Genomic DNA, 25001 nt, shown 5'->3' on the forward strand with positions numbered 1-25001 from the left:
AGAGGAAGATTCTGAGTTGAGTTAAATGAGGCAATTTAGTCTATTGGAATGACACCTCTCATTTTGGAACTTCTCCTTGTGTGGTGATGAGAAGATGTGATCAAGAAACGGGAGGTGACCAAGTGACTAGAAGTCTAGCCTCTAGGACAGCCTGCCAAGGTTCAAACTTGGGCAAGTTTCTGAAACTCTCTCTGCCCAGTTTCCTTATCTGTAAAAAAAAGGCAATGCCAGTCCCCCTTGTGTGGTTGTTTTGTGGGATGAAATAAGATAATGTATGTAGAGCCCTGGGAACACTGTCTGGCACATAATAAGTTCCCAATACAATTTAAAACTTATTACTCTTACTCTGGACTTCTGACCACATGTGTGTTGTGTAGCCTCTGATCCCTGAACCTGCAATTCTTCTCTTATTTGGTGGTAATTATATCCACCCTCTTCACTTACCCTAAAAAATTGAATGAGATGAGCTACGGAACAGAACACTAAAAGGAGCAGTTATTAACATCTGTTACATCTGAAAAGCTTTCCAAAAAAATTTTTTTAATGCCATGCAACAGGAGGTGCTAATGTGATACTTAGAAAGTTATGTCCTAGCTTACTGATTTGTGGGTGGCGCTCCTTTCTCTTTCTCAGACTTGGGCTCTAGCCAGCATTTTCTAGTGGGCAAACTGAGGTTTAATTTGACAGCTATTGATGTGCTACACTTCCGTTTCAGTTGGAACAAAGAGTAGCTAAGAGACAGTATTTTCCAATTGTCCCTGCAAATAACTGCTACTTAAAAATCTCCAGATCAAAGTTGTGGATTTGAGCATAACTGTCCAAGATTTGCACAGGAGGTGATTTAAGTTTATCTAGGGTTGTTTGTTTCTGCAAATAGTCAATAATGTAGTATACTCCATGACGCCTATTAGTGTAAGGGGCAGGAAAACTAGAGCATACTTTGTTTCTGACCTGTGGCACGTTAGTGAAATCACCTCTACCCTGCACTTCAAGGTACCTTGGATGGTGTTCTCCTCTATTTGTACAATACCCACTCCACAGTCCCCATATAATATGTTCCTTTTAACATTCCTTTTTGAGAAGACAGAAAGCAGAAAGTTTTGTGATTTGTTCTGGTTGGAAGACAAGACCATCTCTAGAAGAGTAACTTGTTATTTCAAGTTTCCTCGACTGTTACTATAACTTTAAACAACAACATTTTTAAAAAACAAAATGTCCTAGTGTTCCCTTGGGGAGTTGTCAGAGCCCGCCAATCTGCTAAGTACTAGCTCCTTGTTCGTTCTTCGCTTCCCATATCATTTTCTTCCCAATTTTTTCAGGTACTATATTCAAACCTTCAACGTGAGTTCACTCACTGACATTATTTTCTCAAATCTAACATAAGCACATCATTCCCCCCACTCTCTCCTCTAAGACAGACACGAGAGGTGTGGCTCTAAAGTAATGATTGATTCTTATTCCAGGTCCACAGAGGAAAATTAGCCTCCTTAGGATGTAATCCTCTTTCTCTCTCTGTCTGTCTCTGACTCTCTCTGTTTCCACATCAAGTGAAACTTAGCTTAATAAGCTACATATTAATTATATTTGGCTTTCTCTGTAAGTACATTTTACCAATAAAAGGCAAAAACTCGCCACCGCTGAAAAATGACTTTCAAATCTACTTTAAGCATAACTACCCAAGGTTGTATTTCTCAGGGATCAACACTCATCAAATACATATGATTTACTGTTACTTTAAAAAATCAGACTCTTTACAGACTTGGCTTTTCTTCATCCTGAATGCCACCAGGGAGTGAAAACAATGCCAGAGACAAATATTCCAGCTTAAACCCAAGTGTATCACCAGTATCATGTGTAATATCCATTCAATCTTCAAAGAAAAAAATAACACTCTACTAGACACGTGTGGGGATTTTACAAAATACAAAATTATTTTTATTAAAGAAACCAACTTGTAAAGGAGAAACTCAACAAAGAAATGTTGGTTAACACCTAGTTATTTCAGTTGCTTCAATAGTGGAATTATGTGTAAAGCCTCTCAAAGGTCAAGATAAGCTTAAGTTACTTCCATGTTTTAAAGATGTGTGTGTGTGTGTGTGTGTGTGTGTGTGTGTACACATACATAAATACTTCGACTCATGGTGCATTTGAGGTGGTGTGGTCTGTTAAAAGTTTAAAGCTGTACAACAAGCATCTTTTTTTCATTATTGTCAGTATATTGCTGGGACTGGATGCATACTCTCTTTTTTTTAAGCACTGAGAGATCTCTGAAAATGTGACATGAGAGTGTCCAACTGCTGTCCTAGCTCCTTAACCTTCCACTGGACTCCTGGCCTATGATAGGCCCTGATCATATCAGCAAGTTGATTTTACAAATAAAAGGGTGACACCAACTAAGAGAGTGTAGCAAGATGCTTCATCGAACATGCATTAATGGCATTCTGCTCGCATGTAAGGGAGCCTCTGGCCTCAAGGAATTTATAGTCCACAGGGAGAGAGAAAATAGGATCCACGGAACAATGAAGACAGTACATATAAAAAATTAATTATTTTATGGGCAATTAATATTCAAATTAAAAGCAAATATATGAGGGACAAAGTCTCTCAGGTTTCAAAGGAGATTGGCCCATGATGGCTATTCTGGATGTCACTCTCACCTCTTAAACTCATTATGAAAGAAACTTGTTAGAACTATAAACACAGGGCATTTAAATACATAGAAAACTCATCCTTAGACATTCCAGTGTTTGTTGTATTTCTGAAAGGATTAAATTGACCAAGGAAAAGGAAAATATCTTTGGCATACCAAGAAGGCAAATTTCATAATATGTCTACAAATCATACAGTAGAGCTTAAACTCTGCATTTCCTGAGATTTCTGAAATTCTTTAGTCCAACACACTATTGTTTTCACCTTACCCAGCAGTTTGATATTTATATTTAGAAACTTGTTATCAGATCTCAACGATAAGAAGTGTCTAGAAACTACCATCTATTGGAAATATGTACAGTAATGCTTACAAATCTTTGATGAGCATACATCTTAGCCCATAATAAGCATGAGATGCAAATAATAAACATGAGAAGTGCATTCAGTAGAAAGTAAAGCATAGAGTAGGCATATAATTTCTAATGTTGAAGCAGGTCTTAACTGTAACAAAGTAACATAATTAATAAAAATAAATGGTATTTATTTTGTTTTGAAGTAGAAGTACATCTAGTAGTAAGGAAGTACTACTTACACCTTTAACTGCCAAATTTTATTTACCCCTTTCAAAGTTTGCTTATGCATTTTTACTAGGGAATTTTGTAATTTGATTCCTTTGATTTTATAGCTCCCTAAAATATTCCAAGGGTACAATCTTTCACACTGTCTAAAACAAATAAATAATTCTTGTGAATTATTTTAATCTAAACTTTGAATATTTTCTATGAGAGTAAATCAGAACACATTTTAATCCAAATTTAACACATACTTTTATAAAGGCCTGGTAGTTTCTACATATGTTACATTTGGTCTAAAGAAGGAAGACCTATTCTTGAGATTTTGCAGACAATTTCACCTCCATTTGCTATTGGTGAAATAGCTTGCGGTGCTACAGACTAACCAATCAGAAACAAAAACTGTGTGAAGAATCAATCTTTTTTCTTGTAAATATCTAAAACACTAGAGCAAAGAAGGAAATCAAGGATTTTTCTGTCTTCTGTTTTTCCTAGTTATTTGATCAAAATAAGCTAACTTGGATGTAAAGCAAAGCTGTAACTGACAATTTATTGAGGTCATGAGGTCAACATTTTTCATATGATTTCTATAGAAATCTTTAGACATAACAGATTAATAACATATACACTTCAATTTCATAGTTTCTATTTCTCCTGGGCAACATTAAAACTCTGAACTACAACCTAGACCACAGAGATAGTTTCCACTTTTCCATGTGAATGTGACCTGAAACACTTAAAAACAACACAGCAGTGTTTTGTTGTTGTTGCTTGTTTGTTTGCTGAATCAAACTAGAACCCTTTCCTTACATTTAAAGGGTTAACTGAAGATTAGTATGACCAATTCTGGCTACATTAAGTCCATTCGGCTGGCTAACACACTTCTTTTCCAGATACCAGTCACAGGAATGCTTTTATAAGTTCACCATTTAACTCTCAAAATCAGCTTTTAGAGTTAGTCAATTTCCTTCTACTTCTGTGGGTTCCCAAATACCCCTGACTATGTTAAGGTTCACATCTTCTTAGCTCCTATTCTGTACACTACCAATTCATCCTGCTAATGTAATGTAGTATAGGAAACAGAAATTAAACAGATCAACACAGGGCAAAGACTTGTTTGCAGGGGGCCTAAAGCTACAGAGGCTGATGAAAAAAGAAAACTCTTCCCAGCCACAAAAAGAAAGAGCAGTACCTGTAGGACTTTGAGAAACGCAATCTTGATTTGACTCTTGTGGAGGGTACTGGCACTGTGACTCCCCGAAGATCCCAAACAAAAGCCATGTGTAAAGAAGTTGGCAGGATCGCTGGCAAGTCAGAGTGGATGCAGGGCCCTGGGGCCGGATGGCACCTGGAGGACCAGGAGGTACTTGTGGCCAAGGGAGGGCATTTCCTCTGTGCGGTGCTCTGTGTTGCCAGGGAGGTGGCGGGTGGCTGAAGCAGGACTGGAAGAGGTGGCTGGGACTTCCTGCTGCGTGACACTCGCCCTTTGCGACAGAGCTTGCTTCACTTCGACTTTATCTCGTTAATAACGTGAGAAACGCTCCCTTGCAAATTTGTTTTTAAATATAGCCCTGATTAAACAGCAGTCACATGCCACTCCTGGAAAGCACAACACGCACTCACACACACACCCACACACGCACACACTGTGAAAGGCATGATTGAAGTGTGAAGTTTAAGAAAAAAAAGTAAACAGAGGGCCTTTGTTTAAAAAAAAAAAAAAAAAAGTAAATACATGCCCATGACTGGGAAATTCAACAGAGATTTACTAACTTTCACACAACTAGCCGCCAAATATCATTTTCCTTATTTCAACTTCTCTTAGAAACAGGGATGTACATAGTTATTAGCAAACCTCACACAAGGATTTAATGGTCTTGAAAGACCAGCGCCTCCTTGCAAGTCAGCTTGAGAAGAAAGCAGGCAGGTCACTTTCAGTGCTTTTGGCAGCTTTTCCCTCAAGGAGATACTGTGTCACCTTGGAAAGTGAGTTATAATGCGTGACTTTGACGACAGAGATCAATTTTCTTGTTCATTTTCCACTCCCTAAAATCATTTCTTAACTGTCTGATAAGTCTCTTAAAACAAACTTCTTTCAAATGAAATAAATGATGGAAGCCACATAGAGCCCTTCACATGTTTTAAGAGTCCAGCACATCTCAGTGAGGCATCTATTTCAAGAGTATGCTTCAGGAGTCAAAGGACCCCAGTGCTGTCGTAGGTCCTCACCACCAAGTGCTATTTAATGTTAACAATGTGGCATAATTCCACCAGTCCCTGTCCAAACACTGCCCCGCCTGTGACCTCAACTATAAACCAAGGCAGAACTCCACTTCTCTGGGATAAGATTAGAGAGGTGTGGAGTGCCCAGCAGTGATTTAACTCCCTCTGGACTGGACAAATATAACCAATAGTTGAGCTTGGTAAGCATCACCACGTCTGCCAAATTTTGAGACCCCCTGTAGCCAAACTATCTCTTCTTATATACCCAAGGGGTCCAAACTATTCCTGTAGTTTCTGTAAAAGCTCAAGTCAGTAAACATGACACTTATTTTCATGACAGCATCCAGCACACCAGGGGTTCCTGAGAACACTACAGGTTCCATATCAGGCTCGGGAATGAGTAATAGAAAACGTTTTTACGGTTTCACCTCTGTGTTATCTGACAGATGGGCTAAAAGAGGGTGAGTGATAGCTGACTGAACAGCGGCGACCTTGGAGAAGCCAGAAGTTCAAAACTAAACACAGTCTCTCCGAATCAACTAGCAATATTTTCATGCTTCATAAACTATACCCTTTTGTATGTGGATCCCCATTTCACAGGAGCAAGACTGGTGGTCACCTTCCTGGTATTCTTTGAAAGGACAGAGAAAATGTCCATACCTACCCCAGCCTGCCCTTCTGGTGTATGAAATTCCACCATTAGCACTTTATTCCCGTATTCTATTTAATTCCCATGTCAGCACAGCTCTTAGGAAGTGCAAACATTCCTGGAAGAGCTGACACAGAGCTGAACAAGTCGGGGTTGAACAGAATGGCTTCATCTGAGACTGAAGCCAGACAGTGGAAGAAAACTGGGAGTCTGGGTGAAGAGGGGGGATGTCTCTGAAAACTGGTAGAGTGGGAGGTGGATTGGCATGAAGGGAGGGAGGGGGGTGGACACAGAACAAGTAAGAGAATAGGAGGGAAGGTACTGGCGAAGAGTTCCTTCATTCACCTTCCATGCAATACAAAGCTCTCATTTTATCCAGTGGCATTTCAAATTTTGTAGGACAAATAGCATCACTGGTTTTTAAATACGAAAGCCACAGTCCATATATACAACACTGGAAGCAGAAAAATATTGTTTGCATTGTTAGCCCAAACGCACTTGTCAAGGCAAGATGGACCCTGTCTTCCCAGCCAGGCTAAAGCCAGCAACACGCATTTTGACGGATGCTTGTCTTTGTTCATACCAATTTACATTTTGAAAAGAATGTTCTGTTAATTGATATCTAATTGATGAAGTATAAAGGCATAATAATAATGCACAATGAAGGTTTTATAGAATGTCTACCTTCTTCTAAAAGAAATTGAAGGAGATGCAGAGTTGTCTTTTTCATTATTGCCGAAACGTTTCTTCTTTTCCCTCTCTGCTTCTTGAAAGCAGATATCCAGAACAGTTAAGCAAGATCAAAACAATGGAACTATAAATGTGAAATGATGAGCAGAAAAATGGAAACTTTGGTCCTTTTTCCTAATGTGAAATTAGATAAAGATACAAGAAGTATCTGCCAATGTTAATGTTATTTTCTCCTTAAAAATAATTACTCACCACCTCCATCCCATTTCTTCTGTACAGTTAGGCATAATCCCCCTTAGGTGACCAGGTCTCAGCAAGGTCACGGAAATAAACTAGTTATTTCTGAGATTAATTATGAGCGAAGTTAAGCCTTGATTTCAAGTATAAACATTAATATTATTTTGAGGGACTGGCAAGTACTTCACAGACATGAGAATTTAGGCAATTGGAAACAATAAGAAAATTAAATAAGATGTTTGCTAGGATGAACCTGTGCTGTCATTTGTATTTCAAACAGCTGGTTATAACTTTCACTTCACATGTACTAAAGGATAGAGAAGGAAATGAAGTAGAATCTTTTGAATGTTTTAATTTGTTATATTAGTAAGCATTTATTTCCCAGAAGTTGTTTTTGGAAAAGCATGATTGAATATTAGGGAGAGATGTTCCCTCAGTTTATCCCTGAGACAAATGCTTCTTTTACAAGTTGGAAACTGAACTTATATGGCAGAGAAAACCACGTTCTGAAATCTAAACTTTGTGTTCACCCAACTGTTATTCACATAATTCCTATCCTTTCCAAAATCACAAGAAAATGCCTGCCTCCTGCCAATAACGTAGATCTTATGTTTTGCAGAGCTCTAAATAAGACATTTTTGCCTCTTGAACATTTCTGGGATTTTGATTCCAAGATTCCAGATGTTAAAATGCAAGTTTGGGGTTTGATGTTTGACACAGAAATTCAGAATTTCCTTTATAGGAGATGGCTACTATGAATCAAATCTGAAAAATCCCAAATTTAAAAGTAGGAGAATTTAAACATAAGCCACACAAGCGTTTATTTACACACCAAGCCACTGTCTGATAGGCGGAAGGAGAAGTTTTGAGCTAAACTTCAGAGAAACAGACAGTTAAATTAATGGGCTTGTGTGATGTTGAAATACATTGCCTCAGGAAACCAGAGCAGGCAGAGATATGGGTTCAGGATAACGCAGTATTTTGAAATAGCTGCTGGTTGCAGACTCAAAGGCAGCAGAAGTTAATGTGGAAGCCAGCAACTGCATTTCGTTTTCATGTTACCAGCTACCTCTGATAATCATTTCATCATAACAATTCGATTTTCAGGGTGATCCGTTGCAAAAGAGTGTGCCGAAAGGAAATTTAACAAGTGGACTTGTGCACTTCTGAAACCTAATTCATTCCAATGTAAGGAACTGTGGTTTAAACAAGCCCTCTTATTACATTAATACAGTATCATCATCAACTATCAATTATTACTCCAAATGGAAATGCTGCAAAATAACGCTGTTTTCTTTGAATTGCTTTCAAATAGTCATTCTAAAGCTTATGAGTGTCTACTTGATTTAGAGGTGAATTATTCCATGTTCTGAAATGAAGGAAACTTTGGAAACTGTTTTTTATGAGCTGTAACCCAGGGGAGTGCTAACAGAATTGAAGGTACCCCACAGTCTTAAGAGCATTAGGAAAGCATACTCTGCATATTAACCTGCTTCAAATGCATCCTTTATTCATATATATTCCAGGACACAAACAGGAATAAAGTGTAATTAAAGAGCTAAAATTATTATTACTATTTTATTAGTAATTATTTTATTACAAAAAAATTTTTAAGTTATTTTTAAATTGATGTATAGCTGATTTACAATGTCACGCTAGTTTCTGCTATACAGCAAAGTTTCTAAGTTATACATGTGTACTCATATGTATACATTCTTTTTTATATTCTTTTGCATTATGGTTTATCACAGGATACTGAATATAGTTCCCTGTGCTATACAGTAGGACCTTGTTGTTTATCCATTCTATACACAATAGTTTGCATCTGCTAACCTTAAACTCTCAATCCATCCCTCTCCCACCTCTCCTCCCCCTTGGCAACCACCAGTCTGTTCCCTTTGCCTGTGAGACTATTTCTGTTTTGTAGATAGGTTCATTTGTGTCATATTTTAGATTCCACATATAAGTGATATCATATATTTGTCTTAGTCTATCTGACTTCACTCAGTATGATAATCTCTAGGTCCATCCATGTTGCTGCAAATGGCATTATTTTATTCTGTTTTTATGGCTGAGTAGTACTCCATTGTATATATGTATCACATCTTCTTTATCCATTTATCTTTGGACATTCATGTTGTTTCCATGTCTTGGCTATTGTGAACAGTGATACTTTGAACATAGGGGTGCATGTATCTTTTTCAATTATAGTTTTGTCTGGATATATGCCCAGCAGTGGAATTGCTGGACCTTATGGTAACTCTATTTTTAGTTTTTTGAGGAACCCCCATACTGTTTTCCACAGTGGGCTACACCAACTTACATTCCCACCAATAGTGCAGGAGGGTTCCCTTTCTCCTCACCCTCTCCAGCAATTGTTATTTGAAAAGAGCTAAAATTATGAAGACATAGAATAAAATAAATGACGAGGCATGATTAAATATAAGAATAAAAGGTAAAATAAAACTGGATTGTGAATCAAAATTCTTTGTTATACACTCAAGATTTCTATCTACGTGTTTTAGGAATGTTTTAGCAATTTGGAAGATAATTAGGTCAAGCCCTTTCTATCAGTAAGGCACTGAGTTCTATTTAAACACTTGGGTAAATGAGGGTTGTAGGGAAAAAAACAGGGAGGAAGAAATGAGAGGGAAGAGAAAGACGTTTTATGTTTCTTAAGTGTCTAGTAAGTGACTGACAAAGTCCTAGGAGATTTTTTAAAGTAGCCAACAGGAAATATTTCTAGAGTCAAATTCTTTAAAATTTGAAATTAGTATAGGCTAATCACTTGAAATAAAGAACTAAACATGATGTTTTAAAATGTGTGTAAAAGTCTTCTGGGGTCAGTGTCTAAATTTCTGTATGTGAAGATTTTAAAAGTCAGAAAAATTTTATTTTCAATATTGTACTCATGATTGAAGACTGAAAAAAACATCCTCCTTAGTTATTGACTGGTGAGTGAAAGGGTGGATACAGAACTTCCTCTTGAAAGCCACTTTCTCCAGGAAGCCTTCCCTGCTTTCTCAGATGTCTCCACAGCACTCTGCACTTTAATATTTGTCACTGTCAGCACATTTGCAATTACTTTTTCAATGTCTGGCTTCCCTGACAGACCTAAACATCATGAGGACATAAACTGTGCCTGCTTTCCTACTGCATCCTCTGTGCCTAGCAAAATAAACAAGTCACAATAATTCTGTTTAATGAATCAGTAAACCAATCATCTCAGGACTTCTTGAAAATAAGATGTATCACCTACATTATATTCTTTTATGTTCCTAAATAGGGGCAAAAAATTTCACCATGGGTAATTTAGGTGGGACTTACCTATTTTCTCTGTCCTTAGATGTACCTTCTGACAAAGTCACAATTGTAGCAATCAATCAATTAAAATAAAATAAAATAACAAAACCAGAAAAACCACTGTCATTGTTATGACCAAATGAATATAGGCCTGTCCCCAGAAATGTTTGTTTGTCTGATTTTTGATGAAACACCATTGGGCAAGTATTCAGGGTAGCCCCAGTAAGGGAGATTAGATCTAGCCACAGTTATGCTATGAACTTGTCATATGACCTTGAGCACTGTTGCCTGACCTTGCTGAGTTCAGTGTCTTATCCAAAAGAGAACCATTGCAGAGTTTTTGAGATGAATGGAGTACTTTACATAAAAGCATTTAGAGGGCTTCCCTGGTGGCGCAGTGGTTGAGAGTCTGCCTGCCGATGCAGGGGACACGGGTTCATGACCCGGTCCGGGAGGATCCCACATGCCACGGAGCGGCTGGGCCCGTGAGCCATGGCTGCTGAGCCTGCGCGTACGGAGCCTGTGCTCTGCAATGGGAGAGGCCACAACAGTGAGAGGCCCGCGTACCGAAAAAAAAAAAATTATCCATACTGTTAGAAACATTTCTAGTTTTAGGAATTGTCCTCTAAAATGGTCACTTCATGAGCATGGTAAGTCGGCATATCATTTAACCAGTTTCAGAAGGGTAACAGTCTTCAGTTTTGATTGTCCTTTTTTCCCCCATTTTAAATTTTTTATCCTAAGTGTGTAATGACAGAATATCAAGGTGTTATGTTTAAAGGTTAATCTCATAGCAAAATTTTAATGTTTATTTGCAGATTGAAAACCATCTACTGGTTCTGTTTAAAAAACTAAAAAAAAAAAAATTAAGTGGTAAGGGATTCTACTAAAGTTAGCTGATGGAATTTTTCTCAATTCTTCAAAATCCTGGGCTTCACCTAAATATAGAAACATTACCATTTATTTATTTATTTATTTATTTTTTGCGGTGCGCCGGCCTCTCACTGTTGTGGCCTCTCCCGTTGTGGAGCACAGGCTCCAGACGCGCAGGCTCAGTGGCCATGGCTCACGGGCCCAGCTGCTCCGCGGCATGTGGGATCTTCCCGGACTGGGCCACGAACCTGTGTCCCCTGCATCGGCAGGCGGACTCTCAACCACTGCACCACCAGGGAAGCCCCATTACCATTTATTTTTTGAAAACTTATGGGATCCTGAAGACAAGGTGTTTAATTGGAAAAGCATCTGCAGCGCAGCACTGATTCCAACTCATGCTGCTCTCCTTGTTGACCACACACCAAATAAGGGCAGAAATGGCCTCTTTGAGTTTTTCAGAATTATGTTAACAAACAAGAAAAGCAGTGATGGAATTACCAGGCTGAGAAATAAAACTACTCCCTCGGGAGAAAGCAAAAAGTCCCCAAATACCATGAATCTCTAAATAACAACAATCTCATGCTTTCAACTTTGGCGATAGGAAGTTTTTCCATGACAGTGTTCAATATCTCGCTAAATCTGGATATCCATTTATTGGAGCCAATATTCATAAACTTTCCCATTCCTGGGCACTTATTGACCTGACACCCCCAGGACGCCTTCCTCACCCTGCCACTGCCCATGCACTGACTGATTCTGTGAAGTAAACATCATCAGAAGGTCAGGGTATTTTTTTAATTCCTTATTTTACTATGACAATATCAACTACTTATTTGGTATTTACAGTGTGATAAGAGCTTAACATAACTTATATTATCCTCACAATAACATACTGATAAAAGCTTACCTTATATTTATTCTGTTTTCTAGCTAAGGAAATGGAGGCTTAAAAAGTTAGTCATTTGCCCCTATGCTCACACAGCCAATGAGTGGCAAATCTGAGGTTAAAATTGAGGCCTCAACAGTTATAAAACCTAGGTTGTTAACCAGTATATGCCTAGACAATAAGTGAGCTAAGGAATGAATGAGGGAGAGTGGGTGTGGGTCTAAGTTGGTGCTAAGTGGCTAAGGATACAAAAGAAAAATGGTCCCTCTTTATAGAGGATTGTGACTGAGAAAACATCTTACCTCATAAAAACATGTGACCTGATGGTGGTCAGCATTTCCTCAATTAAATGTATCAATATTGCTCACAACATTAAAACTGACTGTCCCTTGGCATTTTTCTTTTACAGATAAAGGGGGCACAAAAAAGAATGCTGTAAAGAGGGCACTCCGTTCTGGAATATTCCAGAATGAGTTGAATTACAGATGGCAAAAACACAAACTTGATGAGCCATATAAAACTTGTTTCAGAAAAAAATGTAGAATATGGTTCTTGCCGTATCAAAAAGAGATTTTTTTCCAAAATAGTATTATGAAAATTTTCAAAAATTTAGAAAAGTTGAAAGAATTCTACAGTGAATTCTTACCTAAGCTGTGCAGCCACCACTTAGGTTCTGCCTGTAACATTTAAGAGCTTGCTTCTTAACAGGTGATTATTATATTGGACTTGAGCAACGAGAACTATACTGTTATAGTGAGATTCACCTGAACAATATGCATGGCTTGTACATGACGTTGACCTACATTTAAGTCTCTCAGTTTATACTAAGTCTATTGTAAAGTGTGGACTTGGTATAGGCAAAGACGATATATTTGTTAAATGTAATGTAAATACCATAGTGTATTTGAATTCCTAAATCTTACTAACAAAAGCAAATTAATGACTACACAGTAAATGTTAAAGATCTGCTAAAGATTATGAATTATCAAAATCAATATCCAGTTAGGTGATAAAAGCTGTCAATCATGAGTTCTTATTCCACATTAGTCCTATGTAATACGTTTTCTGGATTGTTTCATACAGGGTAATTCTCAGTAAATTATGACTTCTGTCAGGTGACTAGAAATGGGATGACTGGGCATATTACACAGTTTCTGATATTGTACAAAATACCCTATAAAATCCATGAATCAGGAGCTGTTTCAAAAAATGGGAACTTTGGTTTTTCTCTGGGCTTTATTTTGTGTTTCCTTTTGTTATATTTTTAATATATTTTTTTATATTTTTATATTTCATATTTTAATATATTTTGTTATATTTTTATATATTTTAATATATCAGTGTTAGATCTCCCTGTGCTATGTGGCTGCTTCCCACTAGCTATCCATTTTACATTTGGTAGTGTATACATGTCCATGCCACTCTCTCACTTCATCCCAGCTTACCCTTCACCCTCCCTGGGTCCTCAAGTCCATTCTCTATGTCTGCATCTTTAATCCTGTCCTGCCCCTAGGTTCTTCAGAACCACTTTTTTTTTTTTTTTTAAGATTCCATATATATGTGTTAGCATATGGTATTTGTTTTTCTCTTTCTGACTTCACTCTGTTAGACAGACTCTAGGTCCATCACCTCACTACAAATGCTCAATTTCATTTCTCTTTATGGCTGAGTAATATTCCATTGTATACATGTGCCACATCTTCTTTATCCATTCATCTGTTGATGGACACTTATGTTGCTTCCATATCCTGCCTAAAGAGCTGCAATGAACATTGTGGTACATGACTCTTTTTGAATTATGGTTTTCTTAGGGTATATGCCCAGTAGTGGGATTGCTGGGTGATATAGTATTTCTATTTTTACTGTATTAAAGAACCTCCATCCTCTTCTCCATAGTGGCTGTATCAATTTACATTCCCACCAAAAGTGCGAGACAGTTCCATTCTCTCCACACCCTCTCCAGCACTTATTGTTTGTAGATTTTTTGATGATGGCCATTCTGACCAGTGTGAGGTGATACCTCACTGTAGTTTTGATTTGCATTTCTCTAATGATTAGTGATGTTGAGCAGCCTTTCATGTGTTTGTTGGCAATCTGTATATCTTCCTTGGAGAAATGTCTGTTTAGGTCTTCTGCCCAGTATTGGATTGGGTCGTTTGTTTGTTTGTTTGTTTGTTTTTGATATTGAGCTGCATGAGCTGCTTGTAAGTTTTGGAGATTAATCCTTTGTCAGTTGCTTCATTTGAAAATATCTTCTCCCATCCTGAGGGTTGTCTTTTCATTGTGTTTATGTTTTCCTTTGCTGTGCAAAAGCTTTTAAGTTTCATTAGGTCCCATTTGTTTATTTTTATTTCCATTTCTCTAGGAGATGAGTCAGAAAGGATCTTGCTGTGATTTATGTCACAGAGTGTTGTGCCTATGTTTTCCTCTAAGAGTTTTATAGTGTCTGGCCTTACATTTAGGTCTTTAATCCATTTTGAGTTTATTTTTGTGTATGGTATCAGGGAGTGCTTTAATTTCATTCTTTTACATGTAGCTGTCCAGTTTTCCCAGCAACACTTATTGAAGAGGCTGTCTTTTCTCCATTGTATATCCTTGCCTCCTTTGTCATAGGTTAGTTGACCATAGGTACATGGGTTTATCTCTGGGCTTTCTATCCTGTTCCACTGATGTATATTTCTGTTTTTGTGACAGTACCATACTGTCTTGATTACTGTAGCTTTGCAGTATAGTCTAAAGTCCAGGAGCCTGATTCCTCCAGCTCCATTTTTCTTTCTCAAGATTGCTTTGGCTATTCGGGGTCTTTTGTGATTCCATATAAATTGTGAAATTTTTTCATCTAGTTCTGTGAAAAATGCATTGGTAGTTTGATAGGGATTGCACTGAATCTGTAGATTGCTTTTGGTATTATAGCCATTTTCACAAGGTTGATTTTTCCATTCCAAGAACATGGTATATCTCTCCACTTGTTTGTACCATCTTTAATTTACTGCATCAGTGTCTTATAGTTTTCTGCATATAGGACTTTTGTCTCCTTAGGTAGGTTTATTTCTCGGTATTTTTTTCTTTTTGTTGCAATGGTAAATGGAAGTGTTTCCTTAATTTCTCTTTCAGATTTTTCATCATTACTGTATAGGAATGCAAGAGATTTCTGTGTATTAATTTTGTATCCTGCTACTTTACCAAATTCATTGATTAGCTCTAGTAGTTTTCTGGTAGCATGTTTAGGACTCTCTTTGTATAGTATCATGTCATCTGCAAACAGTGACAGCTTGACTTCTTCTTTTCTGATTTGGATTCTTTTTATTTCTTTTTCTTCTCTGATTGCTGTGGCTAAAACTTTCAAAACCATGTTGAATAATAATGGTGAGAATGGACAACCTTGTCTTATTCCTGATCTTAGAGGAAATGGTTTCAGTTTTTCACCATTGACGATGATGTTGGCTGTGGGTTTGTCATATATAGCCTTTATTAGGTTGAGTAAGTTCCTTCTATGCCTACTCTCTGGAGGTTTTTTAACATAACTGGGTGTTGAATTTTGTTGAAAGCTTTTTCTGCATCTATTGAGATGATCATATGGTTTTTATTCTTCAATTTGTTAATATGGTTTATCACATTGATTGATTTGTATATATTGAAGAATCCTTGCATTCCTGGGATAAACCCCACTTGATCATGGTATATGATCCTTTTAATGTGCTGTTGGATTCTGTTTGCTAGTATTTTGTTGAGGATTTTTGCATCTATGTTTATCAGTGATATTGGCCTGTTGTTCTCTTTCTTTGTGATATCTTTGTCTGGTTTTGATATTAGGGTGATGGTGGCCTCATAGAATGAGTTTGGGACTGTTTCTCCTTCTGCGATATTTTGGAAGAGTTTGAGAAGGATAGGTGTTAGCTCTTCTCTAAATGTTTGATAGAATTTGCCTGTGAAGCCATCTGGTCCTGGGCTTTTGTTTGTTGGAAGATTTTTTATCACAGTCTCAATTACAGTGCTTGTGACTGATCTGTTTATATTTTCTATTTCTTCCTGTTTCAGTCTCAGAAAGTTGTGCTTTTCTAAGAATTTGTCCATTTCTTCCAGGTTTTCCATTTTATTGGCATACAGTTGCTTGTAGTAATCTCTCATGATCCCTTGTATTTCTGAAGTGTCAGGTGTTACTTCTCCTTTTTCATTTCTAATTCTATTGATTTGAGTCTTCTCCCTCTTTTTCTTGATGAGTCTGGCTAATGGTTTATCAACTTTGTTTATCTTCTCAAAGAACCAGCTTTTAGTTTTATTGATCTTTGCAATTGTTTCATTCATTTCTTTTTCATTTATTTTTGATCTGATCTTTATGATTACTTTCCTTCTGCTAACTTTGGGGGTTTTTGGTTCTTCTTTCTCTAATTGCTTTAGGTGTAAGTTTAGGTTGTGCATTTGAGATGTTTCTTGTTTCTTGATGTAGGATAGTATTGCTATAAACTTTCCTCTTAAATTGCTTTTGCTGCATCCCATAGGTTTTGGGTCGTTGTGTTTACATTGTCATTTGTTTCTAGGTATTTTTTGATTTCCTCTTTGATTTCTTCAGTGATTTCTTGGTTATTTTGTAGTCTATTATTTAGCCTCCATGTGTGTTTTTTTTTTTTTTTTTTTTTTTTTTGCGGTACACGGCCTCTCACTGTTGTGATCTCTCCTGTTGCAGAGCACAGGCTCCGGACGCACAGTCTCAGCGGCCATGGCTCACAGGCTCAGCTGTTCTGCGGCACATGGATCTTCCTGGACCGGGGCATGAACTCGTGTCCCCTGCATCGGCAGGCAGACTCTCAACCACTGTGCCACCAGGGAAGCCCTGTTTGTATTTTTTAGAGAATTTTTCCTGTAATTGATATCTAGTCTCATAGGGTCGTGGTTGGAAAAGATACTTGATACGATTTCAATTTTCTTAAATATACTAAGCCTTGATTTGTCACCCAAGATATGATCTATCCTGGAGAATGTTCCATGAGCACTTGAGAAGAAAGTGTATTCTGTTGTTTTTGGATGGAATGTCTTATAAACATCAATTAAGTCCATCTTGTTTAATGTGTCATTTAAAGCTTGTGTTTCCTTATTTATTTTCATTTTGGATGATCGGTCCATTGGTGAAAGTGGGGTGTTAAAGTCCCCTACTATGACTGTGTTACTGTCAATTTCCCCTTTTATGGCTGTTAGCATTTGCCTTATGTATTGAGGTGTTCCTATGTTGGGTGCATAAATATTTACAATTGTTATATCTTCTTCTTGGACTGATCCCTTGATCTGTATGTAGTGTCCTTCTTTGTCTCTTGTAATAGTCTTTATTTTAAAGTCTATTTTGTCTGATATGAGAATTGCTAGTCCAGCTTTCTTTTGATTTCCATTTCCATGGAAGATCTATCTCCATCCCCTCACTTTCAGTCTGTATGTGTCCCTAGGTCTGAAGTGGGTCTCTTGTAGACAGCATATATAAGGGTCTTGGTTTTGTATCCATTTAGCCAGTCTGTGTCTTTTGGTTGGAGCACTTAATCCATTTACATTTAAGGTAGTTATCGATATGTATGTTCCTATTACCGTTTTCTTAACTGTTTTGGGTTTGGTATTGTAGGTCTTTTCCTTCTCTTGTGTTTCCTGCCTAGAGAAGTTCCTTTAGCATTTGTTGTAAAGCTGGTTAGCCTTTGCTTTTTTGTAAAGGTTTTAATTTCTCAGTTGAATCTGAATGAGATCCTTGTTAGGTAGAGTAATCTTGGTTGTAGGTGTTTCCCTTTAATCACTTTAAATATGTCTTGCCACTCCCTTCAGGCTTACAGAGCTTCTGCTGAAAGATCAGCTGTTAACCTTATGGGGATTCCCTTGTATGCTATTTGTTGTTTTCTCCTTGCTGCTTTTAATATTTTTTCTTTGTATTTAATTTTCGATAATTCAATTAATATGTGTCTTGGCGTGTTTCTCCTTGGATTTATCCTGTATGGAACTCTCTGCACTTCCTGGGCTTGACTGACTATTTCCTTTCCCATATTAGGGAAGTTTTCAACTACAATATCTTCAAATATTTTCTCAGTCCCTTTCTTTACTCTTCCTCTTCTGGGACTCCTATAATTTGAATGTTGGTGTGTTTAATGTTGTCCCAGAGGTCTCTGAGACTGTCCTCAATTCTTTTCTTTCTGTTTTCTTCACTCTGCTCTGTGGTAGTTATTTCCAGTATTTTATCTTCCAGGTTATTTGTCCATTCTCTGCCTCAGTTATTCTGCTATTGATTCCTTCTAGAGAATTTTTAATTTCATTTATTGTATTGTTCATCACTGTATGTTTGCTCTTTAGTTCTTCTAGGTCCTTGTTAAACACTTCTTGTATTTTCTCCATTCTATTTCCAAGATTTTGGATCGTCTTCACTATCATTACTCTGAATTCTTTTTCAGGTAGACTGCCTATTTCCTCTTCATTTGTTTGGTCTGATGGGTTTTTATCTTGCTCCTTCATCTGCTGTGTGTTTCTCTGTCTTCTCATTTTGCTTTACTTTCTGTGTTTGGGGTCTCCTTTTTGCAGGCTGCAGGTTTGTAGTTCCCATTGTGTTTGGTGTCTGCCCCCACTGGCTAAGGTTGGTTCAGTGGGTTGTGTAAGCTTCCTGGTAGAGGGGACTGCTGCCTGTTTTCTGGTGGATGAGGCTGGATCTTGTCTTTCTGGTGGGCAAGACCTCCTCCGGTGGTGTGTTTTGGAGTGTCTGAGACATTATTATGATTTTAGGCAGCCTCTCTGCTAATGGGTGGGGTTAAGTTACTGTCTTGCTAGTTGTTTGGCATAGGGTGTCCAGCACTATAGCTTGCTGGTTGTTGAGTGGAGCTGGTTCTTAGCATTCAGATGGAGATCTCTGGGAGAGCTTTCACCGTTTGATATTACATGGAACTGGGAGGTCTCTGGTGGACCAATGTCCTGAACTTGGCTCTACTACCTCAGAGCCATAGGCCTGACACCTGGACAAAGCACCAAGTCCCTGTCAGCTACACAGCTGAGAAGAAAAGTGAGAAAAAAGAAAGAAATAAAAAATAAAATAAAATAACTAAAATAAAATATAAAGAAATTATTAAAAATAAAAAAGTGTTAAGTAATAAAAAAAGAAAAAGAAGGAAAGAAAAAAGAGAGCCACCAAACCAAAAAACAAATCCAACAATGATAGCAAGCACTAAAAACTATACTAAAAAAAATAAAATAAAAATAAAAAATGGACAGAACCCTAGGACAGATGGTAAAAGCAAAGCTATGCTGACAAAATCAGACAAAGAAGCATACACATACACACTCACACAAAGAGAAAAAGAAAAAAAATATAGCTATATAGAAAAAAAAAAAAGGAAAAGAGCAACCAAATCAATAAACAAATCTACCAATGATAATAAACTCTAAATACTAAACTAAGATAAACATAAAACCAGAAAAAAATTAGATGCAGAAAGCAAACCCCAAGTCTACAGTTGCTCCCAAAATCCACCGCCTTAATTTGGGATGACTCGTTGTCTATTCAGGTATTGCACAGATGCAGGGTACATCAAGTTGATTGTGGAGATTTAATCCGCTGCTCCTGAGGCTGCTGGGAGAGATTTCCCTTTCTCTTCTTTGTTTGCACAGACCCTGGGGTTCAGCTTTGGATTGGCCCCGCCTCTGCATTTAGGTCGCCTGAGGATGTCTGTTCTTCGCTTAGACAGGATGGGGTTAAAGGAGCAGCTGATTAGGGGGCTCTGGCTCACTCAAGCCAGGGGGAGGGAGGGGTACAGAGTGTGCGGGGAGCCTGCGGCAGCAGAGGCCAGCATGATGTTGCAACAGCATGAGGTGCGCCATGTGTTCTCCCTGTGAAGTTGTCCCTGGATCACAGGACCCTGGCTGTGGCAGGCTGCACAGGCTCCCAGGAGGGGATCTGTGGATAGTGAGCTGTGCTTGCACACAGGCTTCTAGGTGGCTGCAGCAGCAGCCTTAGTGTCTCAGGCCGTCTTGGGTTCATGCTGATAGCCGCGCGCCGTCTTTGGAACTCATTTAGGCGGTGCTCTGAATCCCCTCTCCTCGTGCACCCTGAAACAATGGTCTCTTGCCTCTTTGGCAAGTCCAGACTTTTCCCCGGACGCCCTCCCAGCTAGCTGTGGCGCACTTACCCCCTGCAGGCTGTGTTCACGCCGCCAACCCCAGTCCTCTCCCGGCACTCCGACCGAAGCCGGAGCCTCAGCTCGTAGCCCTGCCTGCCCTGGCAGGTGAGCAGACAAGCCTCTCGGGCTGGTGAGTGCTGGTCAGCACTGATCCTGTGTGTGGGAATTTCTCCGCTTTGCCCTCCGCATCCCTGTTGCAGTGCTCTCCTCTGTGGCTCTGAAGCTTACCCCCACTCTGCCACCCACCCATCTCTGCCCATGAAGGGGCTTCCTAGTGTGTGGAAACCTTTCCTCCTTCACAGCTCCCTCCCACTGGTGCAGGTCTCATCCCTATTCTTTCGTCTCTCTTTTTTCTTTCTTCTTTTGCCCTACCCAGGTATGTGGGGAGTTTCTTGCCTTTTGGGAGGTCTGAGGTCTTCTGCCAGCATTCAGTAAGTGTTCTGTAGGAGTTGTTCCACATGTAGATGTATTTCTGATGTATTTGTGGGGAGGAAGGTGATCTCCATGCCTTACTCCTCCACCATCTTAAATGTCCCCCCCTCACCTACTATTTCTGATGTGCTTAGGGAGAAAGCTTGCTACCGTCTCAGCAATTTGAGATGCAGGTCAAGGTCAAATGACATCATAAGAGTGACAGAGGAAACCTAATTTTAGTCTCCATGAAACTAAAGAACTCATACAAATAATTACTAAACACTCTCAGCACATGTTTGGAGTTGGGTACTTAAATCCAATCAAGAAGGAGTAAGTACTGCAGAGTCATCTCAGAAGCCTTGGTTCTCAGGTGCTCCAAGGACTGTGAAGCATCTCAGATTCAGAGGAATGTCTCTTCAGGTACATTGAAGGATGTGTATTTGCAACTCTAGTAGTAACTTATCAGAGCAGGTCAGTGAAAATGGCAAATATAGCAAAAAAAAGCATAGAGTGGCATTTTCAAGATGTTAATGTTAATACCTTGTTAAAAAGTGCATCGTAAGGTGTATAAACACACACACACATATTTATATAAAATACCCACACACATAATGGAATATTATTCAGCTATGAGAAAGAAGGAAATTCTGCCATTGGTGACAACATAGATGGGCCCTGAGAATATTCTGCTAAGTGAAATAAGGCAGACAGAGAAAGGCAAATACTGTATGATATCACTCACATGTGGAATCCAAAAAAGTTGAACTCATTGAAAACAACAGTAAAATGGTGGTTACCAGAAGCTGGGGCAGTGGGGGCTTGGGGAACGGGAAAGATTTTGTTTAAGGGTACAAATTTGCAAGAGATCTAATGCACAGCATAGTGATTATAGACAACAGTATTGTATTATAAACACTGAAGTTGTTAAGAGACTAGATCTTAACTCTTCCCACCACAAAAAAGAAATAATAATTATGTGACATGATAGAGGTGCATTATAAATTACTAAGTAGAATCTAGTTACTCGTGAAAAGCATTTACCAATTAAATCTAATTAATAAAAATATACACCAAAATATTGACAGTGTTATCTCTGGGTATTAGGATCATAGGCCTTTTTAAACGTTCTTTTCTGTAATGTTCAAATTTTCTACCGTGCATAGGGATTATTTCTATAATTAGGTAAAACTAAATATTTGCTACTAAAAACCTTGAATAACCCAATTTCTTTTTACCACTAGGAGTGTTAGGTTTTTAGTTTGATTAAATTTCAACCAAAGGTCATGAACAAAAACTTTTGAATCCATGTTAAATTAAACACGTCTCATAGTTTACACGTTGCTGAGATGTTAAAGGGTCAGAGAGAGAAGTGCAGGGAAGCCAGAAAGCATATACATCGTTTAACGCCTAGGAAGATCTGATGTAAAATCAAATTGGAGGCAGCGTGATACCATCTGTAGACATTTAAGTAGAGAAGACAGAGGAGTCTGCCTCCTCAAGGTAAACAAACCATGGCCAGAAAATAAGCAAAAAGAGAGACCAAGCTCTTTGTAGATTTAGAGACCCACTTCACGCCAGTCTGCAAGGAAATTCTATGAAAAGAGCTAGATGTATGCACAGCTCCCCCTTGTTAAGAGAGGTTTTCAAGACTGTACCTTCGCCCCAAGAAAGAGCCAAGAGCTTCAACTAGACCTACAGGGCATTTGCTTAGTCTTCATCATCTGGGAACTGACTTACGGACCTTACAGAGGACGCATACGTGGGTATGGGCAATTCCAAGACTTGGTAATCTACTTCTCTGTTATTAAATGTGTACATAAATATTCCACATGGTTGTGTTTCTTAATGTTTAATGTTTTAAAAAGAACTTTCCCAGTATAGGAAATCAGCATCCCTGTTTGCCCCCATTACTTCAGAAACTTGCTCTCTTGCTCTGATGAATACTGTCTCTCCATTTGACAAAAGGCAAATGAATATTGAAAATTGGACAATATATTAAAAATCAGATATTGTCCATTCATCTTAAAAACAAAGAACCATGTAATTATAAAATGTTAGCATGGTTATGACGGCCATTTGGAAATGTATTAGTCACCTGAAACTTTACATGATAACGACTGATAAAAAAAAATATTACCAGGTTTCCCTGGTGGCGCAGTGGTCGAGAGTCTGCCTGCCAATGCAGGGGACACGGGTTCGTGCCCCGGTCCAGGAAGATCCCACATGCAGCGGAGCAGCTGGGCCCGTGAGCCATGACCGCTGAGCCTGCACGTCCAGAGCCTGTGCTCCGCAATGGGAGAGGCCACAACAGTGAGAGGCCCGCATTTCACAAAAAAAAAAAAAAAAAAAAATACCATTTTAGTGAGAACTAGGAACATTTTTCTATGCTTGAATTAGCTCTTTAATTAGAAGAAAAATCTTATTCACGTCAATGCTTCCACTGGTTTACAATGATCCGGATAACTGCTCAGCAGAAAACATTAAATTCTGGCTGCTTCCTGCAAAGGTGAAATTGAAATTACTCTGGAATGTGATACAATGTATGGCAAGGAGAACTGTGTTTTATCTGATCTTCTCATTCAAAACAAGAGAAACTGATTTGTTTTCACATTCAGTTGAACAATTGATTGCAAGTAAGAAAGGTCTTTGCTTTGCCTGCGACTGGCTATCCTACCTAGTTAATGAGGATCTCATTCAACCCTACTCACTTTCCTCCTCAAACTGGCACACAAAACATGCTCCTGAGCCAGGCAAGAGAAATAGTATGGCTGAGCATAAACTAGTAGGAAAAAGTAAAGACAACACCAAAGGGTGGCTTGGCATGGCCTTCTATAATCTCCAGTTTCTTCAAAACCACTCCAACAAACATAGAAGAAAAGTCAAAACAATGGCCTTCCTACGCAAATGCAGATTTAAGACAAGTTCCCAAGATCCCCTTCTTTCCAATCAAATAGTCATCACTCCTCAGGCTACTACTCTCTAGATATTCTGCTGTGGCCTCTGTGGAAAGCTCAGATTGTTCATTAGTGAGCAGCCTTGTATTCACCCGGAGAAATGACCATGCGGCAGAGAAGAAAGGAACAAACATGTGTACGAACCAACCCGTATTTACACCTTGTGCTTTCACATAGGGTTGTTAAAGACTAACACCTCCCAGCTATACTGCACCCCTGACATTTCCCCTCTTTTCAAAAGAGCATATTTCCCTCCTTCTTGAATATTGACATTTGGACGTATAATAGTCTTAGGTTGAATTGCTTCCAGGCAGATGCTGCAAAATCTTGGCGTGGGTACTTTATTTGGAGAGGAAGCAGGGAGGTGATTGTAGGAAGTTAGGGGTTGGGGAAGTAGGGCAGGGAGAGACGAGAATCAGTGAAGTGTGCCTTAATGAGCAGGTGACCACTGTGAGCACATGGAACTCAACCTTCTTGGGGACCCCTTTGAGTGACCGTACACACACGTCTAGGGCTCATCCCACTGAGGCATGTGAAACGTGGGGCATGTAAGCATACTCTGGTCTTTCAATGTCTGAGGATTGCCCTCTGGGCAGCCCACACCCAGTCTAGCAAGCTCCTTTGAACAGAGAAAGTACCCAGCTGCCCAAATGAGAAGTCTACTGAGCACACAGGATCTGCCCGCCACAGGGGCAGGTGGCATCTGGGGTAAGTCTAGGGGAAATGGGGTGGGGCCTGAAACCTCCGCCACAAATAGGCCGCTCAGACTTAAGCTGCCACGCTCAATTTTAGGTTCATGTTCCAGCACCCTACCACTAAATCTACGTTTCCCTCGTCTTTCCTCAACCCAGCAAATGAAAACACAAGTTTTTAATATTTTCAGACCCAAAGCCTTGAATCATCTTTGACTCATTTCTGTTTCTCTTTTTCTCGTGTGAAAATCCATCATCACATACTGTCAGCTCTGTTTTCAAATTGGAGCCAGAATCCGGTCACTCTTCACCACTTCCACTGTCACCACCCTGGTCCAGGTCACCATTGTTTCTTGCCCAGACTACTGAAGTGGCTTTGTAACCGTTTTTACTGTTTCCGGCCTCATTCCAAGTCTATTCTTCTCAGAATACTCAGAGTGATCCTTTGCACATGTACGTCCCTTCTGTGCTCAAAACCCTCTTCTAGTTTCCCACTTCAAAATCCAAACTCCTTACCATGGCTTACAAAAGCCCTTTACTATCTCCTGACCATTTTTCCTTCTCTTCTCCCCTTTGCTTACTTGGTTTGACCCACACTGGTCTTTTTCCTGTTCTTTTAACACAGCGTGTCTGCTCCTGCCTCAGGACCTTTGCACTTTGCTGTTTCCTCTTCCGGAAATGCTCTTGCTTCAGACATTGGCACAATCCTTTCACTCTGTTAAGATCCAAA

At 39.0% G+C, this 25001-nt stretch overlaps 1 protein-coding gene across 4 annotated transcripts in view; it reads right to left on the minus strand.

Annotated features, from left to right (window-relative positions):
* PDE4D (phosphodiesterase 4D) overlaps positions 1–25001 on the minus strand; it is an 867194-nt gene that overhangs the window by 356852 nt on the left and 485341 nt on the right. Inside the window, exon 1 of one of the 4 annotated variants that reach the window (XM_065873349.1) lies at positions 4414–4535. The exons of the other annotated variants lie outside the window; for them this stretch is intronic. Coding sequence (XP_065729421.1) covers positions 4414–4502 — 89 coding nt within the window. The 5' untranslated portion in view covers positions 4503–4535. Of the gene's footprint in view, positions 1–4413; positions 4536–25001 lie in introns of those variants that run through there. 4 annotated transcript variants of the gene reach the window in all.

Source organism: Phocoena phocoena, chromosome 3, assembly GCF_963924675.1.
Source record: "Phocoena phocoena chromosome 3, mPhoPho1.1, whole genome shotgun sequence".
Lineage (NCBI taxonomy): Eukaryota > Metazoa > Chordata > Mammalia > Artiodactyla > Phocoenidae > Phocoena > Phocoena phocoena.